At 46.5% G+C, this 20,193-nt stretch overlaps 1 protein-coding gene across 1 annotated transcript in view; it reads right to left on the reverse strand.

Annotated features, from left to right (window-relative positions):
• Positions 1 to 475: 475 nt before the first annotated feature.
• OPN1SW (opsin 1, short wave sensitive) overlaps positions 476 to 20,193 on the reverse strand; it is a 73,830-nt gene continuing 54,112 nt past the window's right edge. Inside the window, exons 4-5 of the mRNA XM_063926678.1 lie at positions 18,179 to 18,418; positions 476 to 694 (exon numbers count right to left, since the gene is read on the reverse strand). Coding sequence (XP_063782748.1) covers positions 569 to 694; positions 18,179 to 18,418 — 366 coding nt within the window. The 3' untranslated portion in view covers positions 476 to 568. The remainder of the gene's footprint in view (positions 695 to 18,178; positions 18,419 to 20,193) is intronic.

Genomic DNA, 20,193 nt, shown 5'->3' on the forward strand with positions numbered 1-20,193 from the left:
TTTATTCATTGATGACAGGGGAGGCACTGCTTCCCCTGACTGCACGTCCCTGATGTACGGTATGGGCTGCTGGGTGATTACCTGTTGTGAAGTTGTCTCTCTTGACAAAGGTTCCCAGGAGAACCGAAACGTCGACATGCTACTGTTATGCTGCTATTTGGAATGCTGCTAAATTCTCACTTCTGAGATGCACCTGTAAGGTATAATAAATTGTATTGTGGAGCAAAGTGGTAAGTGCCTGTACCATTGGTTTTGATGGTTATGGACTTTCGCGGCCCTTTATGGAGCACTGCCCATTACAATCTCTGAAGCTGTCAGTGTGGATACACCGAATAAATATACAGTATATATATATACAGTATATATATATATATATATATATATATATATAAAATGCTCACAGTGCTCCTATTATGACACTATTATATATTGGGACAAATGAAAAGATGAAAGGATAATCATTACAAAATGCAAGTTAGAGTATTTTTTTTTTTTATTGGAGTACCACTTAAAACTTGACCAGATGTGGTGATGAAGCAGTGGTGCATCCCTCAGTTTCTGCTGGTCATTAGCTGGAGGAAGGGCTGACCTGGCTCTGGGATACTGTAGAGACCTCGGTTTTTTGACTGGTAGAGACTGAAGAATCATCTGTCATAGGTCTCCCACATACTGTCTCCAAGATGCATCCACGGAACTAAGAAAATAAGTTTTTCTTTAAGACACGTTAAATTACATTTTACATTTGAACCTTTTTTTTTTTTTTTTAAGCCATTTTAGGTTTACATATAGACCCTTAAGATTATTGGCATGTATCAGGCTTAACTGTTATTTGCAGGATGCAGACAAAGTCATGTAAGTCAATACATTTGCAAAAATGTTGAAATAAATGTTATATATTATTTGGAAGAAGGTTGGATTCTCCTTTAACCTGTATCTATTTCCTACACCCTGTGCTAGTATGCAGTCTATGAATTTGCAAAGAACCAATAACATCACTAAGTCATTGCCTGACTAATACATATGAGGTACTGATTGCTAATTGATTATGCTACATTTTCATGAATATGGATTAGTTCTGTCCATTCAATGGATTTCTCAGTTGTGTTCAGGTTACTGGTCCACTTTAAAATGTTTTGCACCAACCCCATCCTGCAAACTGTCTCCATGTTTACATATGTGAGGATACAGGGATAATGTTTATTTTGTTTCGTCCTGGCAGCTGACTGATTACTCCTGGCCTTCCTAGCACCTTGACATGGGAAAAATACATCATCAAGGCAAACAGTGAATATAACACACACACACAACACACACACACACACACACACACACACACACACACACACACACACACACACACACTCTCTCTCTCTCTCTCTCTCTCTCTCTCTCTCTCTCTCTCTCTCTCCTAAGGTGTTCAAATTATAAACGCCTATACTCCCCTGTGTGTTTTGCCCAGTCAATTTGATCCCAGCTCTCTATATTACCTACATGCTAGGAGCTGAAATTGATGTCTTCCTGATTACAGCGGGCACACACATGTACTAAGCGTTTTGTTGAGTGATAAAGTGGAGAGATAAAGTACCAACTAATCAGTTCCTAACTGCCATGTTACAGGAGCTAATTGGTTAGTAGTTTATCTCTATACACTTTATCACTCTCCAATACTTAGTACATCTACCCCACAGCATCAAAGTCAACACTTTGATATCCATATAGCCACTTTCCCTGACCAGACAAAAAGCAGTAATGATTGCAAGCCAGCACTATCCTGAAGTAACCCCTATCAACATACGTCCCCAATTCCTCAGCACATTTCAGGTAGCCGGTGGTGTATGGCTCCAGTATGTCTGCTAAAGCAGGATGTAATTCTTGTCGGGCAGCGGCTGCTGTGAGTGTAGATGCAATGGCCAAGCAGCATAGTACAGTGCACAGATGAAAATAATGTTTACACAATAGTTGCAATGTGTGCAACTCTACCAGGAAACATTTGAGATTTACAGACATGATTAACACAATACAAGAACTGTTAAATACAGCGAAGGGGCATCCAGCAGTTTTCTTAAATCCATCTGAAGCCAGTTAGTTCACCACTCCAACAACCAGCATAGCCTGGGCCAGCTATAGGCAGCTACACCTGGAGGTAAATTTGTGTTTTTCTGCATTTTACCGTCAAATCAGAGTTTTACTAAATGTAAAACTGATGGAAAATCATAGGAAAAGCACAAACTTAGACTGCAATGGAACATCGGAACAACTATCAATGATTTTCCTGTTTGAAGAATAGAAACCCCCGGATTTGCTAAACGTCAGGTTTAGGTCACTGCGTGGTATCTGTTGCATCAATCCATAGGAATGAATAGGGATGTATGGCTGATCAAGAATACAGAAGATGAACTATCCCAAGGCGCAAAAAAAGACTTATGCAGCTGGATACAAACAAAGGGACCACCAATACCCTATAATGTGAGTACGGTACGTCATAATACTGAGATTGCTGCATGAAGGTGTTCGTACGGCTAGCTTATCCACGTTATTAGAGATCGGTGGCTAAAGAAACCCATACGGGAGTCACTTACTTTTAATTAGTGTGATTTCCGGTACGCAGAATATTACACCCCTTTCATATTTTCACATGGGTGCTATTATTCTTCGGTAGACATACTACACTATGGGGGTCATTCCGAGTTGTTCGCTCGCAAGCTGCTTTTAGCAGCTTTGCACACGCTAAGCCGCTGCCTACTGGGAGTGAATCTTAGCTTATCAAAATTGCGAACGAAAGATTAGCAGAATTGCGAATAGACACTTCTTAGCAGTTTCTGAGTAGCTCCAGACTTACTCGGCATCTGCGATCAGTTCAGTCAGTTTCGTTCCTGGTTTGACGTCACAAACACACCCAGCGTTCGCCAAGACACTCCTCCGTTTCTCCAGCCACTCCCGCGTTTTTCCCAGAAACGGTAGCGTTTTTTCGCACACACCCATAAAACGGCCAGTTTCCGCCCAGAAACACCCACTTCCTGTCAATCACACTCCGATCACCAGAACGAAGAAAAAACCTCGTAATGCCGTGAGTAAAATACCTAACTGCATAGCAAATTTACTTGGCGCAGTCGCACTGCGGACATTGCGCATGCGCATTAGCGGCTAATCGATCCATTGCGAGAAAAAAAATAACGAGCGAACAACTCGGAATGACCCCCTATGTTATTTACATCTGGTTTGTCCTGTGGTTTATTCATCACCGGAGGGAATCATAAGGATTGCTGAATAAGAATTTACACATCATTCATAAGAGGTCGGGTGACCCGTAGAAGATACTCTTCTAAAAAGACCTGGAATACCGGTGACTAAAGATACCTTTATGGGAGTGTACTCACTATGTACTATGTGAGTACGGTACGTCATAATATTTGAGACTATTGCATGAAGGTGTGTGTACGGCTGACTTACTCATGTTGTCTGAGACTGGTGGCGAAAGATACCTTTCTGGGAGTCACTCTCTTTTAACAAGTGTGAGTTTTGGTACGCAGAATATTTCACACCATTCCTGTTCTCACATGGGTGTCACCATTTTTATATAGACATACTACACTATATCATTTCCATTTGGTTTGTTCTGAGGTATATCCATCACTGGAAGGAATCATATGGACTGACGACTAAGGATTGATACATCATTCACAAGCGGTTTGGTGACCTGTAGAAGATACCGCTTCTAAAAAGGTTTTGCATGGGACATTTATGTTGATACAGGACTGAGCGCTCAGCTACATTCTTTTCTTTGCATCATGTATGGCTGATCAATCAGCACGTCCCTATTCATTCCTATGGTGTGTGTCCCCAAGTGACCTCTCAATTACGATGCAGCTCCTGCAGGAGCAGTAGCATTGTTGGCTTTCAGCCAAGGGTTGGTTATGCTTGGTGAAGGGGGACTCCATTTTTTTTTATTTTTTATTTTTGGGGGGGGGGGGGCGGGGGGGGAATCCAATCCTGGGCTAATCAGTGTGGGCTGGTTGCCGATATGGCAGGGGGACCCCATGCTGTGTGTGTCCCTCTACTATAGCATCAGCTGCCTTGCTGGTTCAGCTTAGTGCCCTTTATTATAAAAATTGCAGGGATTCCTTTATTTTTTTCCTCATTATTTTCCAATACCTGCCTAGGCTGAGGCTCGGGGTTGGTTAATGATTTGGGCAGTGCTTTAAATCTGCCACAGAAGCATGTAATATGACAGGGTGGTTTTAGACAGAAACTTAGTGTTCCCACTAGGTTGCGGGCAGGCGCTGGTTCTATGCATGCGCCTGAAAAAGGGGCACGGCTGGCATAGGGCGCAGTTCTGTCCCCGTTAATCTTGGGGGCGTGCCCAGCACTTCTGTACCTACTGGGCTGCCCCCAAGCCTTTCCCTCACTGTGAATAAAGGCTGCGCACGGCATCTATTCACCCGGGACCGATGATTGGCAACCGCAAGTTTTCCCACCCACGGGACACAGTGGCCCGCGGGTGAGAAGGCACAGGCAGGGTATTTTAGCAGTGTGTTACTAAAAGGGCAGGGCGCATTTTGCCATTTTCAAATTGGGCAGGGCACGGCTCCCTGCTAAAACAGCCTAGCGTAAACACTAAAAATGTATGATGGACATTGCCGTCAGACTTCTACTGATGTCAAAACCGATGCTTAGTAAATTCTGTTTTTTTAGACAGCAATCTGATGGCGGTGTCTATCGGACTGCAGTTGACAGCAAAACCTGTACTTAATAGATTTACCCCCTAGTCTGTGATGTTTCAGTATATTATCATAAAAATTAACTGGTCTGTCCATGCCCCAAATCAATCTTTGTCTATTCAGCACTTCCACCTCCACCATACCTTTGCCACTGCCTCAGTGCAGACACAATTGGGAAGTCTACTTGCTGTCCACCTACCAATATTATGTGCATTTGAAACTCAATATCTGAAAGCTATAAACCAAGCAAGTATGCATCAGTGACCCCAATTCGCCATTGCTCCCACTTTCCTGCCCACAATTTTCCACACCAAACACACCTTGAATGCCGACATTTCCACTTCTGGTGCATTAGAGTCTGATTACTCCCCTTGTTGCACAGGTAGGTCCACATGGCAGCAGGCCATTTTGGACAGTCCTGGCTGGACCCCCCAAATGTACTTGCAATTTCTGGGGCAGTCATTCTGCACATGTATGGGTCAGTCATTTTGTAAGCAGCCTACTGAGTTGGGCAACTTTCAATGGAGACATTGGGGAGTGTTATGTCCCGATGCTTCTCTTGGTGGCATCTTGGGACGTCCATACTGCCGTCTGCTCTGTCCATTTTCCTCAAAGCTACATATTCACCATCCAGACTTGCCCCATATTCACCAGCCAGATTAGCAGCATCTTCAAGGGGATGTGGGCTGTGGTCACTCACACAATTGCAGACTTTGGTAGCTAGTTTCAGCAATAGCTGTTCCAGCAAGATCACATCATTTGCATCTCAGCTGTACTAGTCACCTATTTCCCTTCAATACATTGGTTAGATGCCATTCATTGTTAGCTGTTTAACTTGACATACAGTATTTCTTGTCACCACCCTTAGCCATAGTCCACAACTTGGATTTCTAACTCTGTAGAGTTACTGCAATCATACCAAGCGTCAGTGACGTATCTATTATGGGTGCAGTGTGTGCGGTGCACATGGGCCCCTGGGTCCAGAGGGGGTGACACAGCACACACTGCACCCATTTATTCTATACTCACCTTTCCGGTGTCCATCGGTGACTGTGTGTGGGCCCCCTCCTCTCCCGTAGCCAGCACTGCCGCTGCTAGCGTACTAGAGACTCTGGCACAGTACCAGAGTCTATCGCGCATGCGCAGGACTCTGAAAAAATGGCGCGGTGGCCAGAGTCTCAGTGCTGAGAGCACTAACAGCGGCGGTGACAGCTACAGAAGAGGAGGGGGCCCACACACGAAGTCTGCACATGGGTCCCCTCCTCTCCAGAAACGCCTCTGCCAAGCGTGTACTTGAAAAATCCTCATTATGTACGCTTAAGGCATCCGTCCTGTCAGAATGGGACATAGATTTTAGAGCCACTCTGCCTACTTGATATTGTGCACTGACATCTTGGCTTTGTACGCCTTCAGATGTGTATAGATGTGGTAGTGGTATCTATAATGGGTGCAGGGTGTAAGGTGCAAACGGCTCCAGGGAGGCCCACACTGCATACCCTGCACCCATATAGTATACTTACCTCTCTGGAATCCCATGTTGTTGCTGCGCAAATCACTGGGAAAGTGATGAGGGCACCATCTTCCCAGAGATTTGCGCATGTGCAGTAAAGAAGACACTGAGATTTTGGCATGGGGGCCATGGTCCTGGAGACCTATGCATGTGCAGTAACTCTGGCACAGTGGCAGAGTCAACTTTCTTCTGTGCAGTGGAGAGAGGGGGTGGCCCGCATGGAGGCTACACACGGTCACCATCTTCTCTTAGACCACCCCTTTCCTTTGATGTATTAATATCTATCTATAGGCATTGATCGACTGCACTCACCACTATTTTATCTGTGGTGTATGTGGTATATGACTACATTGTTTAAAGAAAAATCATAGAAGCATAAAACCATACCTCCCAACATGACCCTCTGCAGGAGGGACACAACACTCTGCTTCTGGACTTTCTCTTAATGTATGATTGTCTGCACCTGTGTTGAACAGGTTAATGGATAAGAAAGGTGTTTCAGCACAGGTGTGTCCAGGATTAGAGCATTGTGTCCCTCCTGGAGAGGGTCATGTTGGTAGGTATGCATTGTTGCAACATTAGTTAAACTGTGCACCTGCGCCAAAGTCTCCCCATCTGGTCAGGCCTACTCTATCACTCAACTGCTGCCAGGTAAAGGATTTAAAGATTCCCCAATCCACCAATCTGCGTCCATACATTACAGATAACTTTCAGTGATTTGCATGATCATTTTCCGCAAATACAGATCTGCCAATCTTGAAAGGCTTGTCAGTTTACTAGAAACAGTCTGCAAATCTGCTGATTGTTACCATATACTAGCAATCTACAGCCACAATTGAAATCCATAACATTGGACAACCTGATTTACCAATCTCAATCACTTTTTGTTTGGAATTTGCGATCTATGAATCACATACATTGCAGATTTATTTACACAATCATCTGCAAAACTTCAACCTGCTCCAATCGATTGATGTTTGGTAGCCATAAGACTTCCACCAAGAATATCAGCTATTAAACACAGAGGAAAGCACGTGACACAAGTGTCAACTCATTTAATACAACCTGTGCCAGGTGCTTTCCTAGGTATTAAAGGCTAGATTAAAGGCGTTATACATCAGTAATCGATTGGGGCAATTTGCCGACGACTGTGCAAATAAATCTTTAATGTATGGGGTTCACAGATCGCAGATTCAAACCAAAAATTGATTGGGATTGTTAAATAAAGCTGTGCAACATGTTGGATTTCACAGATCAACTGGGGCTGTAGACTGCTAGGGGTAAATTTACAAAAGCTTCTAAAAATGAAAAGTGGTGATGTTGCCCATAGCAACCATTCAGAACCTATCATTTTCTAGGATGCAACAGAGAAATGATAGACAGAATCTGATTGGTTGCTATGGGCAACAACACCACATTTCATTTTTACAAGCTTTAGGGGTATATGCAATTGCGGTTGAATTCTCGAAAATGTCGAAAAACTGGACTTTTTCGCCCCCCAAAAAAATTCGACAATGCAATACAGTAATTTTCGTCAGAAAAAACTGACTTTTCAAATTCGACTTTTTGAAATTCGACATTTGACAAATTCGACATTTCTGCAATGGTACAAATGTGGCTTTTCGACAAAAGTATATTCAATTGAAGAATATAAATTCGACAACAGTGCTTTTTGACAGTAAATTCGTCATTTTCAATCCGCCTCACTGTGCTGGCGGAATGTAATAAAATTTTTTAAAAACATGTTTTTTTTGGTGGTTTTTTTTATTGCTAATAGCATATCTATTTATATTAGAAGGGATTAGGTACTTGGTTTGTCTATTTAGGAGGCACAAGTATTATTTATATATTTTTTAAAATATATATTTTTTTTTTAATGGAATGGGTTAAAAACTTGAAAAAAAATTGCGTGGGGTCCCCCCTCCTAAGCATAACCAGCCTCGGGCTCTTTGAGCCGGTCCTGGTTGCAAAAATACGGGGGGGGGGGGGGGGAATGACAGGGATCCCCCGTATTTTAACAACCAGCACCGGGCTCTGCGCCTGGTCCTGGTGCAAAAAATACGGGGGACAAAAAGAGTAGGGGTCCCCCATATTTTTTGTACCAGCACCGGGCTCCACTAGCTGGACAGATAATGCCACAGCCGGGGGACACTTTTATACCGCTCCCTGCGGCCGTGGCATTAAATACCCAACTAGTCACCCCTGGCCGGGGTACCCTGGAGGAGTGGGGACCCCTTCAATCAAGGGGTCCCCCCCCCAGCCACCCAAGGGCCAGGGGTGAAGCCCGAGGCTGTCCCCCCCCCATCCAAGGGCTGCAGATGGGGGGCTGATAGCCTTGTTGAACATGAAAGAATATTGTTTTTTTTTGCAGAAGAACTACAAGTCCCAGCAAGCCTCCTCCGCAAGCTGGTACTTGGAGAACCACAAGTACCAGCATGCAGGGGGGAAACGGGCCCGCTGGTACCTGTAGTTCTTCTACAAAAAAATACCCAAATAAAAACAGGACACGCACACCGTGAAAATACAACTTTATTTCACACATGCCGACACACACATACTTACCTATGTTGACACGCCAACTGCCACGTCTCCAATGTCGAAGAATCCGGGGTACCTGAAAATAAAATTATATACTCACCTAAATCCAGTGTCCTGTGATATTTGTAATCCACATACTTGGCACAAAAAAAAAAACGCATTCCCGATCCACACGGACTGAAAGGGGTCCCATGTTTACACATGGGACCCCTTTCCCCGAATGCTGAGACCCCCTGTGACTCCTGTCACAGAGGGTCCCTTCAGGCAATCAAGGAGCGCCACGTCCTGGCACTCTCCTGATTCCCAATGCGCGTCTGAGCTGGCAGACAGCGCATCGCACAGCACCTCCATTAGTTTCAATGGTGGGAACTTTGCGGTCAGCGGTGGGGTTACCCGCGGTCAGCCGCTGACCGCGGGTGACCTCACCGCTGACCGCAAAGTTCCCACCATTGAAGATAATGGAGGGGGCTGTGCGATGCATACAGCCAATCAGGAGAGTGCCACGACGTGGCGCTCCCTGATTGGCTGAAGGGGCCTTCTGTGACAGCAGTCACGGGGGGTCTCTGCATTCGGGGAAAGGGGTCCCATGTGTAAACATGGGACCCCTTTCAGTCCGTGTGGATCGGGTATGCGTTTTTTTTTTGTTGCCAAGTACGTGGATTACAAATATCACAGGACACTGGATTTAGGTGAGTATATAATTTTATTTTCAGGTACCCCGGATTCTTCGACATTGGAGACGTGGCAGTCGGCGTGTCAACATAGGTAAGTATGTGTGTGTCGGCATGTGTGAAATAAAGTTGTATTTTCACGGTGTGCGTGTCCTGTTTTTATTTGGGTATTTTTTTTGCAGAAGAACTACAGGTACCAGCGGGCCCATTTCCCCCCCCCCCCGCATGCTGGTACTTGTGGTTCTCCAAGTACCAGCTTGCGGAGGAGGCTTGCTGGGACTTGTAGTTCTTCTGCAAAAAAACAATATTCTTTCATTTTCAACAAGGCTATCAGCCCCCCATCCGCAGCCCTTGGATGGGGGGGGACAGCCTCGGGCTTCACCCCTGGCCCTTGGGTGGCTGGGGAGGGGGGACCCCTTGATTGAAGGGGTCCCCACTCCTCCAGGGTACCCCGGCCAGGGGTGACTAGTTGGGTATTTAATGCCACGGCCGCAGGGAGCGGTATAAAAGTGTTCCCCGGCTGTGGCATTATCTGTCCAGCTAGTGGTACAAAAAATACGGGGGACCCCTACTCTTTTTGTCCCCGTATTTTTTGCACCAGGACCAGGCGCAGAGCCCTGTGCTGGTTGTTAAAATACGGGGGATCCCCTGTCATTTCCCCCCCCCCGTATTTTTGCAACCAGGACCGGCTCAAAGAGCCCGAGGCTGGTTATGCTTAGGAGGGGGGACCCCACGCAATTTTTTTCCGGGTTTTTTACCGTTTTTTGTACCATCTGAAAAGTCGTTTCAAAATCCGTCAATTGGTCCGTTTTTCGACAGCGGGACTGTCGAATCTGTTTTTTATTGAATATGTCGAATTCCGGCACCCGCCGGCCGGAATTCGACAGTCGAATTGTGTCGAATTTAAAAACGGGCGAAAAATTGCTGCAATTCGCCCGGAATTGCATATACCCCTAAGTATATTTACCCCTTAGTGTATGGTAACAATCAGCAGATTTGCAGACTGTTTCTAGTAAACTGACTAGCCTTTCAAGATTGGCAGATCTGTATTTGCTGAAAATGATCTGCAAGTCACTGAAAAATATCTATAATGTATGGGCGCGGACTGGTGGATTGGGGAATCTTTAAATCTGTGTAGGGCCCTGGGTAACAAACTTGTGGGTGTTCCCATCAAATAAATATCTGTTTATCAACGTTTCAGGGACTGACATGCCTCATCAAGAAGAACAGAATACAGAATACAGCTGGCTTACCTTAAATCCCCCACAATGAGTGAACTCTCCAACAGGCAGCTCTGGAGCCAGGGTTGGTTCTAAATCGGAGTGGGGGAAGGGACCTTCTGACGTCACTAGGGAAGGAGACACGTCAGCAGGGGGAGGAGCTACGGCGGAACAGGGTACCCGAAAAGTACCCTCGCGGGCTCGCTTTGCTCGCCACGCTTTGCTCGCCACGCTTCGGGCTCAGTGGCTCGCTCCGCTCCGTTCGCCACCTGATTACTAAAGGTAATAGTTGGTGGCGTGGATAGTAGAGGAACTATCCTGCTGGCCTAGCTCCTCCCCCTTGTGCCATGGCTCCTCCCCCTGACGTAAAAGGTCCCTTAGGCCACTTGAATCTAGCACCCTGGAGCCAGGACCACGAGACTGGGGAGATGGACAGCACCTACTGATGACATCATCACTTTGTTTCCCCAGCAGTTGCTATGCCAACAGCCATACCTCCCAACATGACCCTCTCCAGGAAGGACACAATGCTCTGCTTCTGGACTTTTCCCTTTCTCTATGATTGCCGGCACCTGTGTTGAACAGGTTAATGGATAAGAAAGGTGTTTCAGCACTGGTGATTGCAATCACAAATTAAGAGGGAAGTCCAGGAGCAGAGCATTCTGTCCCTCCTGGAGAGGGTCATGTTGGGAGGTATGAACAGCCGATTGTTACAAAATACACTGCACACATTGGCCCTCATTCCGAGTTGATCGGTCGCAAGGCGAATTTAGCAGAGTTACACACGCTAAGCCGCCGCCTACTGGGAGTGAATCTTAGCTTCATAAAATTGCGACCGATGTATTCGCAATATTGCGATTACTAACTACTTAGCAGTTTCAGAGTAGCTCCAGACTTACTCTGCCTGTGCGATCAGTTCAGTGCTTGTCGTTCCTGGTTGATGTCACAAACACACCCAGCGTTCGCCCAGGCACTCCCACCGTTTCTCCGGCCACTCCTGCGTTTTTTCCGGAAACGGTAGCGTTTTCAGCCACACGCCCCTGAAACGCCGTGTTTCCGCCCAGTAACACCCATTTCCTGTCAATCACATTACGATCGCCGGAGCGAAGAAAAAGCCGTGAGTAAAAATACTTTCTTCATAGTAAAGTTACTTGGCGCAGTCGCAGTGCGAACTTTGCGCATGCGTACTAAGCGGATTTTCACTGCGATGCGATGAAAAAGAACGAGCGAACAACTCGGAATGAGGGCCCTTGTTACAATAAACCAGGAGAGTAGGAAAACATGCAGCGCAGTTTAAGGGAAATACACAAGTACAGTATTTGCTGGCGTATAAGACTACTTTTTTGCCCTGAAAAACATGCCTCCAAGTGGGGGGGTCGTCTTATACGCCGGGTGCACTTCAGTTGGGATAGACATAGCTGCCATAGTGGCCTTCCGATACTCGCCCGGTGCCCATAGTGGCCTTCCGATGCCCGCCCACCTCATTCTACATACCATCCAGTATCGCGCGGTATCCAGTGTGGCCGCGGCGGGTCACTAGTGCCATCAACAGGGAGATGCAGGGACTGGCCGGAGGCGCTGCAGTCGCGTTGTGGCCGTACAATGGTGACAATGACAGGTACTGTAATGGCACTAATACTAATACTAATGGCACTCATGTGAAACCGGTAACAATAAATGCACACAGGGGTATACTTTTATACATTTTACAACTTTCTCCTCGCCCCCTCCCCCCTTCTTATGCATACCTTGATAAATACTCCCTATCCAAATCTCTTATCAGGTCATAATATACAGTATGTCACAAATCTGATGTTCTTTTACGTTTTATTTGGTGTGCGGAAGGGGGTAGTCTTATACGGCGAGTATATAACAAACTCTATATTTTGAGTGGAAATGTTGGGGGTCGTCTTATACGCCCAGTCGTCTTATACGCCGGCAAATACGGGTAAATAAACTAGCATACAGTAAAACTGTCAAGTAGCACAATACACTCCTGGTAGGGATTTAAGGTAAGCCAGCTATTGCATCTGTATTCTGTTCTTCCTGATGATGGGGCATGTTAGGCCCTGAAACGTTGGAAGTAAATGTTTTTACCTTTAAAGTACCTGCAGTACCTGCTTTTCCGCTTCAGCCGTTCTACACCTGCAGTATCTATCTAGTTACACTTTTCGTCAGGAATACATGTATCATCAAAAACACTGATAAGTAGCTTGGGGGTCTATTCATGAAGCAGTGAAATTAGTGGAGAAGTGAGCCAGTGGAGAAGTTGCCTATGGCAACCAATCAGTGTTGATGTAACTTTTATAAGTACATTCTATAAAATTATATGTAGTAGCTGAATGGTTGCCATGTATCATACACTGTAAGTGACACCTGGAGAGTGACACTTGGAGGGAAATGTACAAATGGGATGTAGTTATGTGACCGGCGGTCACATTACCTCACCCTACATCCCGCCCCCTCACAATCCCGATGGTTGGCATGCCGACCAACAGGGACTATTCCCACTCTTGGGTATCCACCACACCCATAGAGTGGGAATAGAACCCATGGCGACCGCAACCAATCATCTGCTCTGTATAATTTTATAGTATGCAAATTACAAATGTTACTTCAATGCTGATTAGTTGTCATGGGCATTCTCCCTGGTTCACTTCTCCACTATTTTCATTGCTTAGTACATCTTCCCTTGTTTCTGTACACAGAACAAGGTGATTCCATTACTGCAAATGCAAACGTGAGGATACTGGAGTTATGTTTTGCTCTACTTGCCAGTGGCAACCAACTGGCCTGCTTTCCCTGTACCTTGTGGGTTAAATAAACCATCTAATCAAATGATGGTTGAAAGACGCACTCTTTTATTATATTTAAACATAAACATCCCACAATGGTAGCAATAATACAATAACAGGGGTTCACTACAATGCAAATTACACATCTATATCTGAACTGCGCATGCGCTGGTGCCGCAGTGCGCCGACGCATGCCAGACATCCGACGGCTGACTTTAGCTAGCGATCGCCTCTGCCTGATTGACAGGCAGAGGCGGTCGCTGGGCGGAAGGGGGCGGGATGGCGGTGTTAAGCCACTGTTTAAGGGCCACGGTCCGGCCAATGCAGGCGTGGCCCGAACGTGCTGGGCCATGGTGGCTGCGTGACGTCACACGCAGCCGCTGTGACCCGGGCAGCGTCGAGTAGCTCCCGGCCAGCGCGCAGGAGCTGCGCTGGCCAGGAGCTACTCCTGAAGTACAAAGGCATTGCCGCTGTGTGATGCTTTTGTACCAACCCCTCTGGTGTATGTGGCAACCATTCCATTTCTATGGTTCCAATCTTACTGAAAAAGTCCATATTTTTCTTTATTTACAAACTTTCCTTCTGCTTTCAAATATGACATAATAATCTCATACTTGCCTACTCTCCCTGAAGCTGCAAGAGACTCTCAATTTTTCAGGTAGTCCCTCGCACACTGGATGAGTGGATGGATCTTCTGCATCCTAGATCCTACACACTTCTTAGTGAAGTGGGCAGGATGGGGAGATATTACCAGCGGGTGAAATGAGCGATGTGCTAGATTGTGCCTGCATGAGAATTCTCTCATCCACTGCCAGATATGAAGTTCCCTGCAATACATTTGTAACAGGGACTTGGGGCATACCAGCGGGACAGCAGAAGTTTTCACTTTTGGTATACATGCCAAAACCACATACTCTCTCATTTGTTTGGGCTATGGGGGTAATTTTGAGTTGATCGCAGCAGGAACTTTGGCCCTCATTCCGAGTTGTTCGCTCGCTAGCTGCTTTTAGCAGCATTGCAAATGCTAGGCCGCTGCCCTCTGGGAGTGTATCTTAGCTTAGCAGAATAGCGAACGAAAGATTAGCAGAATTGCTACTAAATATTTTCTTGCAGTCTCTGAGTAGCTCCAGACCTACTCCTAGATTGCGATCAGCTCGGTCCATTTAGTTCCTGGTTTGACGTCACAAACACGCCCTGCGTTCGGCCAGCCACTCCCCCGTTTCTCCAGACACTCCCGCGTTTTTCCCTGACACGCCTGCGTTTTTTAGCACACTCCCGGAAAACGCTCAGTTACCACCAAGAAACGCCCCTTTCCTGTCAATCACTCACCGATCAGCAGTGCGACTGAAAAGCGTTGTACGAACACCAGCAGAACTGCTAAGTTTTTAGTTAAATAACTAAACGCATGCGCTCTGCGTACCATCAGGAAACTAAATGGACCGAGCTGATCGCAATCTAGGAGTAGGTCTGGAGCTACTCAGAGACTGCAAGAAAATATTTAGTAGCAATTCTGCTAATCTTTCGTTCGCTATTCTGCTAAGCTAAGAGCACTCTTTGTGCTCGCCATGCTGCCGGCATAATGACACCCGAGTTGCCGTTGTCAGTATACTGAAGGCCGGCATCCCGACCGTCGGTATATCATACTGATACCATCCCAGAGTCTAGTGCGCATGTGCAGGTCTCCAGGAAAATGGTGCGGCGGCCATTTTCCCAGTGATTTTCTTACTACACATCCGTGAAACATCAAGAAAATGGCAGCCACAACATTTTCCCTGTGGTTTCTGTAGCGTTGCTGCTGCCAATGCTGGACTCCGGAGGGTAAGTATTGAACAAATTGGTGCAGGGTGTGCGGTGTGGGCCCACCTGGACCCACGTACTGCACCCATTATAAATACGCCAGTGCCGATTAGAGTCCATCAAACAGTTGCTTGTATATTAAAATGCATTTTTATTTATTATCAAAATGCATTTATAAAATGTCAACCGTTATGAATTACAGAGGCCAATAGAATGGAGTATTGTAAGAATTTGGGGATTGTGTTAAATATCAGAAGAGAGATTTGAGCACTAGGGAAGATTTGCCTTTTGATAAGGTAAGTAAGTCATTGGCTACTTTTCTGAGAGCAGTCTCTGTGGTATGCGATGGGTGAAAGCCTGATGGTAATGTTAAGGAACTAATGGATAGAAAGGGGGTCAATCTATTGTAGACATGGAGCTTAATTCATTTTGAGGAATTTGTAGTTTAAGAAGAAAAAAGAAAGACTCGGTGTTGGGGCACACTTTGTAAATATGAAATATGTTAAAACTTAACTTTTATTAAGGTTGATCATAAAAAAAGGATCAGCACAGACATTAGTATAAAAAACAGTCACCTTAGGTGGGGTTGAATGATGTTGATATTGGGGTTGAAATACCCTCTAGTGACAACAATCGTATTCTTAGTGTGTAATACCAATTCAAATCTGCCTCAGGTGAAAAATATTAAAATCAGAGATATATATGATATCTCTGTACATCAGGAGTGTATTATCAGATAACAGAAAGGACATTTTTCAGTGAGAATAATACATATACTTCTTGATGGTGGCTCCCTTGGTACTTTGTAATATTATGCTATCAGAGTTTCTTTTGCTGGTATCAGGAGATATCTTAAGATTTCAATCCCTAAATGGGGGGGGGGGGGGGGGGGGGGTACACACGGAGCAATGTTCAGCTAATTTCTAAGCAATCTGAGTAGACCATCGCTCCGCGTGTAGGGGTGCCAGCAACCTAGCAGGCCTCTTATTTCACCGCTGGGTGAAATTAGCGGCCCCCTGTGTCCGTCCGTCCCCTCGCTCAGCACATCATGCTGAGTTGAGCGGGGGGAGAGATGTGCGCTGAGCGGTTTGTGCTAGACCGCTCTCAGAACACATCTCTGGGGAAATCTCCCCATCAGTACGGCCCTTTAGAGTGGGATGTAGGTAAAGAGGTAGAGCCAATGTTTTCTTCACCACTTCTGCTTTTTGTTGATAAATGTGCATTAGAGCTACTGCACCTGATATTCCACCTAACCGTGTACTAATTAGTCCTATCACTGCTTTGCTTCCAAGACCGGATGGATTTGGGAGTGGCCAGTGAAGTGTGGCAGTAGTGATATAGGGGGTAATTCTGCATTGATCGCAGCAGGAACTTTGTTAGCAGTTGGGCAAAACCATGTGCACTGCAGGGGAGGCAGATATAACATTTGCAGAGAGAGTTAGATTTGGGTGGGTTATTTTATTTCTGTGCAGGGTAAATACTGGCTGCTTTATTTTTACACTGCAATTTAGATTGCAGATTGAACACACCATACCCAAATCTAACTCTCTCTGCACATGTTATATCTGCTAACAAAGGTGGTCATTCCGAGTTGTTCACTCGTTGACGATTTTCGCTATGCTGCGATTTGTTGCTAAATGCTCATGGTACGCAGAGCGCATGCGTTTAGTTATTTAACTAAAAACTTAGCAGTTCTGCTGGTGTTCGTACAACGCTTTTCAGTTGCACTGCTGATCGGTGAGTGATTGACAGGAAAGGGGCGTTTCTTGGTGGTAACTGAGCGTTTTCCGGGAGTGTGCTAAAAAACGCAGGCGTGTCAGGGAAAAACGCGGGAGTGTCTGGAGAAACGGGGGAGTGGCTGGCCGAACGCAGGGCGTGTTTGTGACGTCAAACCAGGAACTAAATGGACCGAGCTGATCGCAATCTAGGAGTAGGTCTGGAGCTACTCAGAAACTGCAAGAAAATATTTAGTAGCAATTCTGCTAATCTTTCGTTCGCTATTCTGCTAAGCTAAGATACACTCCCAGAGGGCAGCGGCCTAGCATTTGCAATGCTGCTAAAAGCAGCTAGCGAGCGAACAACTCGGAATGAGGGCCAAAGTTCCTGCTGCGATCAACTCAAAATTACCCCCATAGCCCAAACAAATGAGAGAGTATGTGGTTTTGGCATGTATACCAAAAGTGAAAACTTCTGCTGTCCCGCTGGTATGCCCCAAGTCCCTGTTACAAATGTATTGCAGGGAACTTCATATCTGGCAGTGGATGAGAGAATTCTCATGCAGGCACAATCTAGCACATCGCTCATTTCACCCGCTGGTAATATCTCCCCATCCTGCCCACTTCACTAAGAGGTGTGTAGGATGCAGAAGATCCATCCACTCATCCAGTGTGCGAGGGACTACCTGAAAAATTGAGAGTCTCTTGCAGCTTCAGGGAGAGTAGGCAAGTATGAGATTATTATGTCATATTTGAAAGCAGAAGGAAAGTTTGTAAATAAAGAAAAATATGGACTTTTTCAGTTAAGATTGGAACCATAGAAATGGAATGGTTGCCACATACACCAGAGGGGTTGGTTTCCAGTGTTGTGACTTATGATAATGAGGAGTAATGCAACTTTACTGGTGATGGGACCAGGGTATTGATGGGTTTGGGGTATTTTGTTCAGTGAAATGTCACATTAGATTGTCCAATTGTTTTCTGTAAGATATTCAGTGATTTCTTGGACCTTCTGTTGTAGGAAGAGGTGACGGATTAAGCAGGCTATCAAATGTTTACAAGAGATGCTATCAAAACCATGCTAATGTCAGCTGGTTGCAAATTCCTTATCTAATTGATTTTTTTTTTTTTTTCATTTAGGTCTAATGGAGTAAAATAAAAAAAGTCACATATGCTTTACATTTACACATTGCCATATTATGGCCACCCATTACCTGTTTGTTCATGAAAGAGTATATGACGGGATTGTAGACACAGGCGCTCTTGGAAAAAAAAGCAGGGATGGTTACCAGACGAAGATCTAGTCCGTGGTTTCGGTTAGTTACCATATACATTGCCATAGCTGCATAAGGGACATAACACAGACAGAAGGATCCAATCATGACTATTACCATGCGGGACACTTCCCGTTCTGCCTTCTGTGTGCTGGCAGATTCTCGTTGCTGTGCAGCAACCTATAAGTAATAAAGAATAACAAGTTAGCTCACTTTGAAGAGACCAATAAAAACAAATTGAACATGGTTGTAAATTGAACTGTGTTTATTGCATCCAGCAGATTCCACATATTTCCTGTTCCATTGTAATACATTTGGGGGAGGACAATGGTTCCCAAACTTTCACAAATCATGATCCCTAGGGTCTCAGAATTATTATTTTTTTCATGGCACCTCTCGACCAAAAATGACTCAAATAAGGAAATGGTGATAGGTGCACATATAGGTTGGGCACAGACTAATACAAAGATGGTGACAGACACACAAAGGGCAAGCAGAGACACAGAGGATGAGACAAACATGGGGGTGGAGGAAAGAAATTGGGGGAGAGCAGTGAAGGAGCAAGAACCCTACTTATATTGGGGTCATCTAAATGCTGTTAGTGAGGTGTCACGGTGAAATGTGCATGATGAATTGCAGTAAGCCTTCATCCCCATGGAGGTAAGATAATTTCTCCAGTGCTAACCTTTTGATAATTTGAAAAAAGTTTAGAAATGTCCTTTCGGGGGGCGTGGCCTGGTGGCCTAACAGACAGGCAGCATTGCCAGGGAGCTCCTGTACACCGGGCTTACAAAACAGCCCATACACAGCACTTGCCCCTGATTTACGTACCCCATTGCTTGGTCTCCGGTAGTGGGACACATTAGGCGTTGGTGGCTTCGTGCTGTGGAATCGGGGAGCCAGTTTCCCAGCTCCTGCGGGTTGCGGCCGACCCACCACTCTCAAGCCGGGGCCTCGCAAACTCCCCCTCCCTGCGACCGTAAGTCCCGCTGCCGTGGATGCCGCAGGGCTCTGCCTTCTAGCCCGCTCCGTCAGCCCATCACCCGGCTCCCACTGACTCTGCATGGCCGCGGAGAGAGACGCCGGGCCTCTGCACTGAGGGCTAAACCGCGACGGACACTCCGGGCGCACGGGTGCACGGTGGCCATCTTTGAGGAGGAGGACGCAGGCTGGAGACATTGCGGCACACAGCGGGGGAGCGCTGTCCCCCGGTCCTATCCCTGCTCTCACACCCTGGTCGGAAGCCTGCTGCAGCAACTCGGAGGTGAGCTCCGGGAGCGACGTGCGGCCTGCACGCTCCCGCCCCCCCCCCCCTCCTCTCTGTTCTCCCTGCTCCCTCCGTTTTACCCTGTGAGCCCCCTGGGGCCTTCCGGACCGCTCCCTCCAAGCTGCACTGGTCGCTCTGGCGACCCGTGACCCTCCCACTCCCCGGTGATCTGGGCCTCGGGCTGGCGGTGTTTATGCCGTGGACCCCTCGGGCGCACTCTGTATAGTAGCTGGGGGCCTGAACACACGCATTGGCCCTGGTCTTTTCAAATTTTGGTCCTCGGAGCCCTCTACTACCCCCATCGCCCTATCTGCTCTGGTGCTCCCAGGAAGCCCTTCTGCTGCTACGGCCTGGGCTCCCACAACCAACACCTCCTTCCTGCTGCCCCACTGCTCCCTGACCTTGGGGGTGTCCCGGTCACTGGCTGGTCCATGACCGGGCCTCACCCTGTGAAGCTACTCCATCTGTTGGCCCTGGATTCAAGGGGCACCTTGGCACCCTCCGCAGCCACTGTCCCCTAGCTATCTGGCTCCCTCTAGTGGTGGGTAGGCCCCCGTGTACCGGGTTGCGAGGCCTCCACCAGTGCTTACCGCTCAGCCCTACCTATCTCCTCAACCCACATGGCCACTTTACTGAGCCGAGGTTCCCTGGCCCTTCCTCACCCACGGCTCTCTCCTGACCCCCTCAT

The sequence above is a fragment of the Pseudophryne corroboree genome, chromosome 6 (genome assembly GCF_028390025.1).
Source record: "Pseudophryne corroboree isolate aPseCor3 chromosome 6, aPseCor3.hap2, whole genome shotgun sequence".
Classification (NCBI taxonomy): domain Eukaryota; kingdom Metazoa; phylum Chordata; class Amphibia; order Anura; family Myobatrachidae; genus Pseudophryne; species Pseudophryne corroboree.